Genomic DNA, 15,000 nt, shown 5'->3' with positions numbered 1-15,000 from the left:
GTAAATTGATTTATACACAAAAAGTGTAAAAACGTGTATAAGATTTTACACATAGAGTGTTCACAAACACACACACACACACACACACACACACACACACACACACACACACACACACACACACACACACACACACACACACACACACACACACACACACACACACACACACACACACATATATGCACACACACTCACGCACGCACACACACACACACACACACACACACACACACACACACACACACACACACACACACACACACACACACACACGCAGGCACACACACACACACACACACACACACACACACACACACACACACACACACACACACACACACACACACACACACACACACACACACACACACACACACACACACACACACACACACACACACACACACACACACATATATATATATATATATATATATATATATATATATATATATATATATATATATATATATATATATATATATATATATATATATATATACATACACTAGGCTGTAAGGAAAGGATGTCATTACTCCAGCAATGAAAATTAGATCAGTAGACAGTGAGATACCTAAAGGTGAATGCGGTATTTGGGGGTAGTGGAAGATAGAAAAATTAAAATCCGGAAAGTAGATTCATCAGTGATTTATCGGATAAGATGGCCGGAGGAGGTATTACAGTAGTATTGAACTTGGCTCCGGTACTGAACATGAACACAGTCTAAGTATTTTCGTGTTATCCACCAAGTGTTGTCTAGTAAGGATTTTGTTGTGAGAAGAAGGTTGCAAACTTCTTAATAATGTGTCTTACATTGGTGTTACTACGACTTCGCTTAGCAGGAGACTTAGCAGCATACATAAACATATGAATCAAACTCACAACAAAACCTTTACCACACAACACTTGGTGGATAACACGAAAATACTTAGACACTGCAGCAATCACAGAAAACTACACATCTTTGAGAAAGTCTACATTTCACAACAGAGCACTCTCATCAATATACAGACCGACATACTTGGCACACCTCCTGGTGCATAAGAACTCTATCGTTCAAAGACATCATCCGTGCATCGACTAACAACTCCAAACACCGGCAGATCCACTCCACTGAGTTCCAGCAGACATCCTCGCAGCACCCACAGCACAACATTTTATCAATTTTGAAAAAAGGCTATTCTAGTTGTAATGGTTGCCCACCAACGCTCTAGGACAACTGCCCACCGACATGTAGGATTTATTTCCAAGACGGTTACAAACAAAAATGCAAAGGTAATCATTAAACCATCTGGCGATATTTTGACCCATCCTTCATCAATACCAAGTTCACCTCCACTAACTCCACTACTGCCACCACCACCAACAGCAACAACTCCATCATCACCCCACCATCCCCAACTCCACCACCATAAACTCCACTACTACCATCATCTGCATTACCCCCATCACCACCATCACCGCTACCAAATCCACCACCACCATCACCATCACCATCACCATCACCATCACCATCACCATCACCATCACCATCACCATCACCATCACCATCACCATCACCATCACCATCACCATCACCATCACCATCACCATCACCATCACCATCACCACCACCAACACCACCACCACCAACTCCACCACTGCCGTATCAAACGTATCTTACCTTGGAGCAATATTCCATAAACTCGTCCATGGTGACAACACCGTCCTTATTGAGGTCGAGTCTCTGTATAAAGAGAAAAGATGGATTGTTTTGTCATAGAAACATAGAAATATTTACATTTGGACCTTTTTGGTTTTCTATTTATTAATCTTCACACAATTCTGTTTTTTTTTTTACAAGACTGATGGCTTATGGTCATAATTTATGTTTTTATCAACCATTGTCAGAACGGCTTCATTGCCCACTACTTTGCCTCGAATAAACTTAGGTTTCAAATAATATCATTAGTTGATAATCGGTCTTGTAATCAGTAAGCCCTCTTGATTACAGAATAGTCTCATAACTGGATATCAAAACAGAAATGAAGAAAGTTGGTAACTTTCTTTTCCTTGGACACCATAACAAAAGTTAGGAAAGATTAAAAGTAATTGTTTTGATCAATTTATGATTGTATTGTTGTGTGTGATTGTGTACATTTACCTAGTTGTACTATACGGGAAGGGAAGCTTTGCTCGCAGTGACCAGTCTTTGTATCTTTCAGCATCTAGTTTGTTCTTAAATTCTTGTATGGTTTTTGCATACACTATTGTTTCTTCCAATTTGTTCCAGACATCTACCACTCTGTATGGAAAACGGTTTTTTTTTTAGATCTCTTCTTTAACTATCCTTTTTGAGTTTCTTTTAATGTTTCTCTTGTTTTTCTTTTATTCCACTTTAATAAGTCTTCTCTATCAAGGACTTTCATGCCTTTCATGATTCTGTAAATGGCCAGTAGATCTCTTCTTTCTCTTTTTTGTTCCAGGGTTGGTAGTTCCAGTTTAGACAATCTTTGTTCGTATGTCAATTTTGAAAGAGTTGATGTAATCTTTGTCGTTGCTCTTTGGATTCTTTCTAATTTCTTTATATTCTTTTTTGTGCTGGGTGTCCATTGTATTGCAGCGTACTCCAATCTTGGTCTTATCAGTGTAACAAATATTTTTTTACCACTACTTCATCCCGATAATTAAAAGCCAGTTTTATTGATCTTAGTAAATTGTAGGTTTCTCCAACTGTTTTATTTATATGTGTCTGGTAACATGTCTTTGTTAATAATTACTCCTAGGTCTTTTTCGGAGTTGACTCTTTTACTTCCGTTGTACCAATTCTATATTGTCCTGATATTCTCTCTTTTTTTTTCCAAACTCCATTATAGTACATTTCTTGATGTTTAAGTCCACTTCCCGCTTTTGGCTCCATGTGTGTGCTTTTTGCAAGTGTATATATATATGGCTGTCTCCCATAGTGAATGCGTATATTCTTTTTTGAGCCCTGGGACTATTGGACCCAACGCTTAATCTCCTCTCGTTGGGGCTTCATAGTCGGTGGTAATGGAGAAACGGGGGCGGGAAGGCTGGAGTGAGACTCTGTATATCTCTGTGTAGGAGCCTTTTGATGTGGTAAGCTTGTAATTTGCCCCCGTCAAATCCACTTGTCCCGCTGAGCAGGTGGTAGGGTGGCTCAAACGAGGCTCACACACGTCAAGCCTCTGATGGTGGATGCGTATGTTTTTTCACGCTCCCTGGGACTACTGGGCCCTATGCTTAGTCTCCTCTTGTTGGGCTCCGTAGTGGCTAGTGATGGGGAAAAGGGGGTAGGGAGGGCTGAGGGAGAATTTTTGTATTTATGTATATGAGCATTTTGATGTGAGAGAGGTGGCTTGTAATTTCCCACCGTCAAATCCACTTAGCCCGGTACGAGGGCAGCCAGGTTGGCTCAAACGAGGCTTGCGCACGTCAAGCCTCTGTGGTCTCCGTGTGTGCAGCTGGAACATTCTTTCCCTTTTCAAGAACAATCGGTTACTCTTGGAATATTTAGGTTGGATATAGTGGCTCTATTTAAGTTTAAGAGACCGAGCAGTGGTAAGATTATTAACGAGTGTTGCACTTACTTCTGGCAAGGCCACGCGAATGGAGCCTGCCTCAGGGGCGGAAGTAGGAGGGTTTACTTACTTGGTTTACTTGGTGCTGTGCTGAGGTTGATCCCTCACAGTCACGGTGATCCGCCGCTGAATCCGGTTTTGGCGTCCCTGCTTAGTAGGTCCACTTGATCCGGGATGGAGTTTGAGGCTGCTCGACAGATGGCTGTGTAGCCTGGTACCGGTGGTTCGTCAGGTAAGGTCATCAAGTACCTATCCAGGCCAGCCTTAAATGTATCCACCATGCAGCCTGTTATGCCTCTTACTTCTTTAGGGAGTGCATTGAAGATTTTTGGTCCTTCATGCCCCAGGCTGGCAGCAAGTAGAGTCTTGATTCGCTCTGGGGCTCTGGTTGGAAGGGTTCTTCTTTTGCACTTGCGCCCTGTTCGTTTATTGTACTGTGTTTGTAGTGTAGAGGAGTTTGTTGGGTCTGGTAGTTGAATTTTCCAGAATCTTCCACAGGTAGATGGCCCTGTATTGTTCCCCCCTCCTTTGTTGAGAAAACAGTCTGAGTTCCCTGAGGCGGCCCCAGTAATTTAATTTCCTCATCTCCTGTATCTGCCGGGTGAAGCTTCTTTGTACTGCTTCCAATCGCTGGATTTCTCCTCTTCTATGGGGTGACCACAATTGGCTGCAGTAATCTAGTGTGGGTTGGACTAGGGCCTTCCAGAGGGTTAGCATAACCTGTGGTTCCCTGAATGAAAAAGTCCGGAGTACCCAGCTTGCCATTCCCTTGGTCTTCCTTATTGTTTCATCGATGTGGTGATGAAAGCTGGCGTCATCGCTGAGGTGAACTCCCAGGCATTTTACATGCGTCTTTGGGGGGATGACTGAGTCACCCTCGGTATGCAGAGCAGTTTCCAGCTTTATGTCTTGGGATGGACCACATCTCAGCATTTCAAATTTTCCCTCGTTAAACTGCATGTTGTTTTCTGCAGCCCAGGTGTACACCTTGTTGAGGTCCTCCTGTAGGTGGTCTACGTCCTCTTTCCTGGTCACTATGTGACTGACGTTTGTGTCATCAGCAAAAGAGGTGAGAACTGAGGAGCCTATGTGTGTGTCGATGTCACCCAGTTGGACGAGGAATAGGAGTGGACCCAGAACGGAACCTTGCGGCACTCCACTACCACTGCTTGTGTCCTCCCAGTGAGGAAACTGGTTAGCCAGTTTCCCAGTTTGCCTCCAATTCCTAGGGATCTGATCTTGTGAAGCAGGATGCCGTGATCAACCTTATCGAAGGCCTTGGCGAAGTCCAGGAACACCACATCTACGTTTCTTCCTTCTGCCAGGTTTTGTAGGAGCCAGTCGTAATGGTCCAGTATCTTTGATAAGCAAGAGCGCCCTTTTCTAAACCCATGTTGGGTTTTGTTTAGGAAGTTGTTGTCTTCCATATACGTGGTGACTTTGTCCCGCACACATTTCTCGAACACTTTGGTGATATGAGATGTAAGTGCTACTGGTCTGTAATTTTGTGGGAGGCTCCTATCCCCTCCCTTGTAGATGGGGCTTATAGTGGCTTTTTTGAGGTGCGCCGGGACCACTCCTTTGTCCAGAGAGGATCTCCATAACATACTTATGGGTTGTGCTAGGGTTTCTCTGCATTTCAGAAGCATGATGGCTGGCACTCCATCTGGTCCGGCGGCTGAGTTCGATTTGAGCTCTTTTATGCTGTTCTTTATGTCATCCTTCGTGAACAGAAGGTCTGTGAGCTGTGGTGACTGGGGGTTGTCCGTTACAAAGAATGTTGCTGGGTTGCTGACAACTTTTGACGCACTGTTGTATTGTTGCCTCAACACTTCGCATGTTTCTTCCGGATCTTTTGTTAGTGTTCCCCTGTCTGTTTTTAGGGGGCCAATCTGAGTTTTCGTTTTTATGTACCTCTTGCAATAGCTGTAGAAGTATTTTGGGTTTTGTTTGATGTTTAATATCGCCTGACTTTCTTCATTTCTCCTTTGGGCTTCATGAGATACTATCTGTTGTTCAATACCAGCTATTTTGGCCCTGATTTGGCACTCTTTTTCTTCACTTTTTCTTTTATTCAATTGTGTGGTTAAGGACCTTCATCTCTTCATCAAGATTCTTCTGTCTCTCGGTATGGTGTTATGTCAAGGGCTTCTGTTTCATTTTAGTGGGATGTGGTTATTGCAGATTTCTAGTTTTTATTAGGGCCTGAAACATGTCGTCTGGACTATTCCCTTCCATGATCTGGTCCCAGTTTACTTCGCCAAGTCTAGCATTAACCTCTCCCCACTGTATGGAATCAGTGTGGAAATCGAAATGCCCAAGGTGAGTGTTCTCCGATGGGGGTGACTTACTTTGTGCATTCTCTCTTTTCGTGTAGGTGGTGTTAACAGGGATGAGATTGTGGTCAGTGAACATTGTTTCTTCTACGTGATAGTTGCCGAGGATATCCTGATTGTTGGTGAAGAAAAGGTCGAGGATATTATTTATCCTTGTTGGCTTGGTTATCAGCCGTGTGAGAAATGCCCTGTCAGTTAGGTCCAGCAGGAGTTTGGCTTGGACTTGATCCTCCACTGTTCCTCCTGATATGGTACCTCCTGGCCGCTGTATAAATGGTAGATTAAAATCCCCATACAGGATGATGTCTGGCATTGGTGTTTGTAGACTATCTAGTAAGAGGTCTATCTATTCTATCCCTCTTCTGAATTTTTCAGTGTCACACTGGGGTGGGCGATAGCAGTTGATAACAATAAGGTTGAGTGAGTTTATAAGTAGAGCTATAAGTTCAACTTGGCTGTCTGTGTGTGTAAGGAGGGTCTTTGTGTCTGAGGTGTGGTAATTTCTTACATATATGATAACACCTCCATGAGTTCTCCCTTCTCTATCTGCTCTATATGGGGTATATTGCCCCATTGCTATCTCTGCATCTTTCACTTCCTTCCTCAAGTGTGTTTCAGTCAGGGCAACAAACAGGGGATCCTCTAGCACTGTTAGTTCTTTGATGAAAGGAATTTTACTTTGGTTAGTTTTAGGGTAGAGGCCCTGTATGTTACCCATGATGATGTTTTCTAATGTGTGTTTGATTGTGCTGTTGTGAGCCAGGGAAATTGTTGGTTGGGTAGTATTGTTGTCTGCGGAAGCGGCAGTGGTACATACCCTGTTGGTTTCCTCTCTTCCATGTAATTGGTCAAGAGTACTCCCTGTGCTTGTATGGTTTTGGTCAGTAGATCTAAGGCTGTTTTCAAGCCGTTTACTAAACCTAAAAAATCACCATTAACACTTTGTGTTTTATCAGGCCCTAGAGCATTGCTTGAAGGTGTTGGGTCCGATCCATTGGGTTTGGAATATGTTTGTGCCTGAGATTCTGTTCCTCTGTGTGTGTTGGTGTTGTTGGTATGTGTACTCCTCTCTTCCTTGTTATCCGGTTTCCGACTTGTGCCCCTAACATGCAAGAATTTGCAGTCTTTGGCCAAGCATTTTTTATTTCTTAGGGAGTTTCTGCACATAGCTGGGTGGAATAGGGTACATTTTCCCCCTAATTTGCATCCCTTTTGGTTCTTTATTCCATGGGTCAAGAGTTTGGTGCATGGTTTTGGATGGCTGTAGGTACAGTCTTTGCCTGTTATTCCATATTTACAAACTCCTCGTCTGTAGTAACGACATATAAAAGTTATTTGTTTGTTTTCTGAGGCCAATGAATGTGGGTCTTTTGTTTGTGCCTGTGGCTGGTCAATATTGGTGTAGTTTTCTGCTATTGTATTTTGTTGTGTCTTTGAGTTTGATTGATCACTGTTGTTGTGCTCGCCTGAATGTGATATTTTTGGGTCAGCCTGGCTGGAATTCAGGTTTTATGGTGTACTATCTAGATCATCCTTTTTATTCTCCTTTGTTTGAGATTTCTTGGGGGAGGGGGCATAGCTAGCAGACTACAGCACGCCGTTATAGATTACTTCGTCTGGCGAGTGTATGGTGATCATAAAATTTAATCTACCTTAGGCTTGATATCTCTTATATGCTCCTACCGAAGTATATAACCATGAAGAGAAGATTGTTTCATGCAAAGCTTTATTCTTTACTAACCTTTTGTTATGGTAAAGTCTAACCAAAAAACTCGGGATAAAAATAATGAAAAAATCGTATCTCCCTTATTTTTCAAGCTATCTAAAATTAAAAAAGTATTTTGTTTCCAGTGAAATTGTCTTTCATATGCAACAAGAATTTAAGGGATAATTCTTTTTTTTAATTTTGTGCCCGTATCTATCTCTAGTCAACCAGTGTCTACCATGGGGCACATTTCTCGTTTTGGGTAACTTTAATAGTGTAACTGTCAACAACAGAACTGATTATGAAGTATGTGTTGGTTTATATGACTCTGAAACCAGGACCACTACTTCATCCTCTGAATTTTTCGAAATCCAAAAGGTTGTGGGTTGCTGATTCCAGAGATGAGTCGCACCTATAGGTTTAGTATAGAAATGTTGTGGGTGTGGTAAAAGAAATAGATTGTACATTTCTTAGCACTCACTGGAGTACCTTAACCACTTCAGTACGAGTCAAATTCCCGTGCGCAGCATTGGCTGTTACATGTAATTTGCATCAAACTACTCGTATTATAAGATATAAAGTTACCCCTATATTGCTCGTTCTCTTTTACTCTGAGTAACAATAAACATAGAAAACGTAAGCAAACCTGTTCACAGAATCAGGGGGACTCATGTACAACTACAAAAATATATATAATCAAGATAATAATATATATATATATTATATATTATATATATATTATATATATATATATATATATATATATATATATATATATATTATATATATATTATGTATATATATATATTATATATTATATAATATATAATCAATGCCGGGATCCTCACGTGACCCACGCAAGCCCCATGCCATGACGTCTACGCAGGCATAATTGTGCCAAAGTGGCTAGGAGAGTTGCAGGATGTACCAGAGTTCTTTGGGAACGATCATAGATTTGTCGTTACAACATTGAATTGGGTAGCAGGTTCAGAAGAACTAGGGAATGAAATTCACCATGATTTCATTTGGAAGACTTCATGGATGATACGTATTTTCAGTAGCACGTGGTAACAATCTTGAATCTATTAAAAATATTTGGAAGCTCTGGGGACCCTGAAGAACTGTAAAATATCCTCGATTGTGAAACTCCCTCGGTAGTGGATTCTGAAACGTCGAGCTAGAGCTCTCTTGAGGAAAGATAAAACGTATGTCAGGGAGATAACTGAGAATTTTGAGGACTATTTCAATTTGAATGATCTTAGACTTGCTTACTAAGCCCTGAAGAAATTCTGCTCCAATTCTGTGGCCCAGGTGAATACTGTCCGAACAGCCGATGGATAACTTGTGTCAGATATGGATGGGTGTAGAGATCATCAAGCAAAATACATTGTGCAGTTGTACATGACTAACCATCTGCCTGCACAGCAACCCCTAGATGATATGGTGGCAGTTTCCCATCCATTGATGGATAAAAGGCCGCTTTCTCTCAATGAGGCTAGAAAGGTTGTAAAATGAAGGATGGAGATGCGGCTGGCATCTGCAACATCAGCGGGTAGATGCTGACAGTCGGAGGTGAGACCATGATCCGTGGGTTGCATATGGAAGTCCGGTACCATTCCCTTATTGGAAAAAGAGTTGGTCGTGTATCTCTGGGAGGAGAAAGGGGACCGGCAGAATTGCAACAATTACTGTGGAATTGGATTGCTCATTGTGCTGAGCCAGGTGCTTGCCTATATGGTGTTTGTGCGGGTTTGCTTCTATCTGAAGTTCCAAAGGCATGGATGGATTGGAAGCACAAATATAAGCTTCAACAGGGGTTGCTTTCACACTATGTTGATCTCAAGAATTCGTTTGATTCAGTTCATCGTAGGGTGCTCTGGGATTTTCTGCGGATCTTTGGATATTCCTGTGAGGATTATTGACCTGATGTTTAAACACTTACAACACAAAGTCTCCCATCATCCACAGAGAAACGCACTTACTCTCCCTTTTTGACAAGATATCTAGACCAATCACACCTCCTTGGTTAGACCTGACCCTCGTTTCCTTCATTTTATGTCACAGGGAATAATTTCTACTTCTTTGGAAGTAGAAGAAGGGACAGGGGAATAAGGATATATATAAAAATTTGATAAGGAGATAGATGGGTAAGAGCAACTCTTTAGGGTACTGCTAAGATGGTGCATTCATGCAGAGAGAATGAACACACAACTTAAGGGTGATACGAAGGAGAGGAATATAAAGGATAAATGCCAATGAATAGCTGAAGAAGAGGATGGACATCAAGATGGTATGGATGTTAGTGCAGAAATGGATAGGAAGAAAAGGCATAAGATAGATGAGAAGGGAGGAAAAGAGGATAGTGAAATATGCTCTGGAGGCAGAGAAAAGAAAATGGCGAAGAAGTGAAGGGGCAGTTAGGCGTATGAAAACAGGCTTTCATATTTTCTGATTTTGTCTAGCACAAGTGTCAAGGAAAATTTTCCTACCCATCCACTCATAATCATATTTTAGTGATACGATAGTCATCTAAGTAGTGTGGATGAAGATCTCTATCCAGTAAAGAAGGACAACCATTTAGTTGCAAAATATGCGCACACAAAAGTATAAATTTATGTTTAGACCTACAAATTCTAGTTAACTTACGTCAAAAATTTTCTCGACGTGATCGACTGGCGTGCCATCATCAATGGCTGGGTGAGTCTCGTCTCCCATCAGGTCATAAATGGATGTAGCGATGTCGACTAGTTCCTCTTTTGTGATGTATCCATCATTGTTGATGTCGTACAAACTGAAAATGTATGGAGTCAGTTGTATTATGATAGAATGATAGGACAGTGAAGATTATCAACTAGTGTTGAGGTAATGCGTCGAGCTATTCTGTCTATATTTTATCATTGTACGTCTAGAGATGACAACTATAATCATAACTTCTGTGAAAAGATTTGTACTGTTTTTATCACAGAGCAATATACAAGGAGCAGATACCATCTCACAATGTCATGAAAATCAGGTTTGATGCGGATGAAAAAGGTAAGAAAGAATTTTTCAAAGTGTATGAGCGAATAACAATTGGTGACCTATTATTGGGATGTCTTAGTAATAGGACACAAAATCCCCATGAAAGCTTACATTCTAGACTATAGAGGTTATGTCCTAAAAGTAAAAACATTACAAGAATTCCAAGTTTCTTTCCAGAGAGATCTATGGAAGGTTCAGAAGACTGTTGCTGGTTACTGTGGGGGTGATCGTGTTCAATCAGTGAAATTCGAGGCTGAATCTAAACTTGTGTGAAGAAAACCTACTTGAAAACCCAGTTGAGTCGCTCCTGCATCGTGCCTTTGAGCAGGACTGATAGTCCCATGACGAAATCCCCGAAGGTGATGTGGCCAACGCCCTCGTGGTCCAGGGTGCCAAAGACGTAATGAGCATACATGGCAGAGTCTGGAACGCAAAAGTATATAAAGAAATCTGATATACTTTTTGATCTGACAGACGCCAGACAATTCTATTTCCCCTTAGCAGAAGATTAAACTTGGACCAAATCTGGGTCTTCCTCAATTGAGAACTTTCGGCCCAAATCTCCTCTGTCTGGTACTGGTCAACACAAAGCTCTAAGAATAGGTCAACGTAGCATCTGCGATGCATATGGACACATAGAAGACAGGAGGGTTAATGCAGAAGTATAGGTGAAAAATTGGTGATGAAAATATCTGATGGTAAATGGAAACAGACATTTATTTCCTTGAATTATTTTCAATCAAGAATGAACCCAGGATATATATATATATATATATATATATATATATATACATATATATATATATATATATACATATATATATATATATATATATATATATATATACATTTACACTGAATGGTTCCCAGCGATCAATTAATATCTTTTTTCAACCACAAATAACTTTTAATTCCATGCCATCGCAGTCGAGACTGAAGAATCGCTCGATGGAGGCATTCGTTGGAAATTGAAACGTGGACGAGCCGAGCATTAGAACCCAGCTAACCCGTAACAAAGTTATAGTGACTTAAACCAATGCGCTATCAATGCGCTCTCTTGATAGCGCATTGGTTTAAGTCACTGTAACTTTGTTACGGGTTAGCTGGGTTCGAATCCTTGGCTCGTCCACGTTTCAATTTCCAACGAATGCCTCCATCGAGTAATTCTTCAGTCTTGACTGCGATGGCATGGAATTAAAAGTGATTTGTGGTTGAAAACAAACATATATGTATATATATATATATATATATATACATATATATATACATATACATATATATACATATACATATATATACATATATATATATATATATATATTATAGTGATGGTGGACTGGGTAGCGCGGTTATTTAATGTTTGTTTAAGAGAGAGTAGAGTGCCGGAGGACTGGAGGACGGGAGAGGATAGAAGACAGGGGTGAATGGAGAATGGTAATGAAGTGGCCTTGCTGTGGATATGCTGTGTCTTGCGACACTGCTTTTGACCTAGGGCAGTGGACAAGATGCAGGGATGACCCGTCATCCAGGAGGTGCCAAGATAGGAGGGAGGGGGGAGGGTGGAGGGTGGAGGGGAGTGGAGTGTGATGGGGATGGAATGGGTGGGATTGGTTTTTATGCCTTTGTTTTTTTTTGGGGTACCTCCCTTATAAGGGGGGGGAAAGCCTTTGGTATATGTATGTATGTATATATATTAATAAAAAGGAGAGGTGGAGGGAAAATGGAGGGAAAGATAGGAGCATACAGTGATAATAATGATGATGATAATGATACATATACCAAGGGTTCTTCCCCCTTACAAAGGAGGTAGCTAATGTCAAAGGCATAAATCCACTCCCACTCATTTCATCCCAACATACTCCACTCCCATTTACCATCCTTCACTCCCTCTTTTCGTAGCACATCTAGCCTGCCGCCCTGGGTCAGAAACAATGCAACAAGACATAGCACATCCACAGCAAGGCCGCTTCATTCAACCGGCGACCCTCCTCCGTCCCCTCATGCAGAAAAATAGAAGGCGGGGAGATATTCCTTTGGGCTGCGTAAAAATATATATCATTCACACATATTCCCTACCCCGTCCCCTACCCACTTCCTTCCATGCGTCACATTATCATCCATACACAACCATTCTCCATTTACCCCTATCTTTTGTCTTCTCTCTTCCTTCCTCAACAGGCATCTCCCTCTTTCCCAATAACCCCTTTTATCCTATCCATCCATCTCATCCTAAGTCGCCCCCCCCCATGTTCACTTCATCCACCTCTGTCCTCCACACTTTCTTTACTAATCTTTCCTCACTCATTATTTTCATGTGTCCAAACCTTCCCAATAATCTTTTATCAACCCTTGTTCCCAACTACTACTACTGATGATTATAATTATGATGATGATGATTGTTGTAAGATGATTGAATGAAAATTCAACCCCTTAGATGTCTAGCGAGCACACGCGCACACGCGCACACGCACGCATTAGTTATAGCACGTCAGATAGACCTCTCCAGAGAACTCCCGCGGGACCTCCTATTGTGTCGGACCTCACCGTGGTCATTCGCCCGAGTACGGAAGGACACCTACGTCTACCATTGCCAACTGCAAGTTGTCATACGACCGATATAAATTTTAATATATGCTCCATGCTTGTATATATATATGTATCTAAACTATGTATGGTTACTGATTGTCCATACTCAGTTCAGGTGTTGTACACTGTAGTAGAATATTAAGCAGAAGATAGTAGCCAAAGTCAAAGGCATAATTCAGCTCTCACCCATTTCATTTCCACATACTCCACTCCCATTTACCACCCTTTCCTCCCTCTTTTCTTAGCTTATCCTGGATGACGGGTCATCCCCGCATCTCGTCCACTGCCCTGGGTCAGAAGCAACACAACAAGACACAGCACATCCACAGCAAGGCTGCTTCACTTAATCGGCGACCCTCCCTCTCCGTCCCCTCATGCAGAAAAAGAGAAGACGAGGAGACATCCCTTCGGTCCGCGTCAAAATATAATTCATATACTCTTCCTCACCCCCCATCCCCCACCCACTCCCTTCCATGCATCACAGCATCATCCATACACAACCATTCTCCATTCACCCCATCATCTGTCTTCTCTCTTCCTTCCTCAGTGCCTCTTTCATAATGTCCCTTTTACCCCATCCATCCATCTCATCCTTGGTCGTCCCCTCTTGTTCACTTCTTCCAATTCTGCCTTTCACACCTCTTTTTTAATCTTTCTTCACTCATTCTTTCCACGTGTCCAAATCATCCTAATACTCTTTCATCCGCCCTATCTCCCAACTTCCTTTCCATCCCCACTCTTCTCCTCACCTCTTCATTTCTCACTGTATCCAACCTAGTAACCCATACCATACCTCTCAGGCATTTAATCTCAAACACATTCAAACTCTTTCTCTCTTCCTCTCTTATGTTCCATGTTTATGACCCATACAGTGCTGTCGGCACAATCACCCCTTCGTATAATCTCCTCTTAGCATCCCTTCCCAAATGTCTATTTCTCATTACACTTTTTAATTCCCCAAGGAATTTACTTGCTTCTCTCAACCTACATTGTTCCTCCACCTCCATTCCTCCCTTTCCCGCCACATTCGCACCCAGGTATTTGAAGTTATCCACTTCCCCCAGTCTCTCTCCCTTAATACTCACTTCCATTTTGCTGCCACATTCTCCTCTTTTACATCTCATCACCTTACATTTACCCAAATTTATCTTCAACTTCCTTCTCTTTAACACCTTCCTAATCTCCGTCACTGAGTTCCTTAATTCCTCCTCATCAAACAACAACTGGCTTATCTCTCACTTTTCTCTATTTTCTTTAACCAATCCCAAGCCCATTACCCTTGCATTTACCGCTCGCACCACCGCATCCATGTATAAATTGAACAGTCAAGACGACATGACACATCTCTGGCGAAGTCCCACCTTTACCTCAATCTACTCGCTCTCCCCATTTTCAATTCTAACACAGCCTCTACTATTCTCGTAGAAACTCTTGAATGTCCTTAACATTTTTTCCCTAACCCCATATATCTGCAATACCTCCCACAAAACCTTCCTATCTGCCCTATCATAAGCCTTTTATATTTCCATAGAGGCCCAAAAAACATCCTTACCAACTTCCAAAACCTTCTCGTAAAGTTGCATTACCACAAAAATCTGATCCACGCATCCTCTACCACTCTTAAACCCACACTACACCTCACTAGTTACTCTCTCTTTTCCTCTCCTAATCCTCTCAATTAAAACCTTCTAATAACCCTTCCCATCTACACTCAAAAAAGTGATCCCTCTAGCATCATACACTTACATATGTCCCCCCTTTTTATTTG

General features: G+C 41.7%; 1 protein-coding gene across 1 annotated transcript in view; it reads right to left on the bottom strand.

The window, feature by feature from the left end:
* LOC143027713 (A-type potassium channel modulatory protein KCNIP1-like) overlaps nucleotides 1-15,000 on the bottom strand; it is a gene marked incomplete in the record, with an annotated part of 806,525 nt that overhangs the window by 2,345 nt on the left and 789,180 nt on the right. The window contains 3 exon segments of the mRNA XM_076189181.1: nucleotides 1,667-1,729; nucleotides 10,272-10,416; nucleotides 10,931-11,069. Coding sequence (XP_076045296.1) covers nucleotides 1,667-1,729; nucleotides 10,272-10,416; nucleotides 10,931-11,069 — 347 coding nt within the window.

This window comes from Oratosquilla oratoria, chromosome 8, assembly GCF_046742065.1.
Source record: "Oratosquilla oratoria isolate Oo_2021 chromosome 8, ASM4674206v1, whole genome shotgun sequence".
In the NCBI taxonomy this organism is placed as follows: domain Eukaryota; kingdom Metazoa; phylum Arthropoda; class Malacostraca; order Stomatopoda; family Squillidae; genus Oratosquilla; species Oratosquilla oratoria.
The sequence above is the reverse complement of the archived record's forward strand: the minus strand, read 5'-3'. Positions and strand labels throughout refer to the sequence as shown.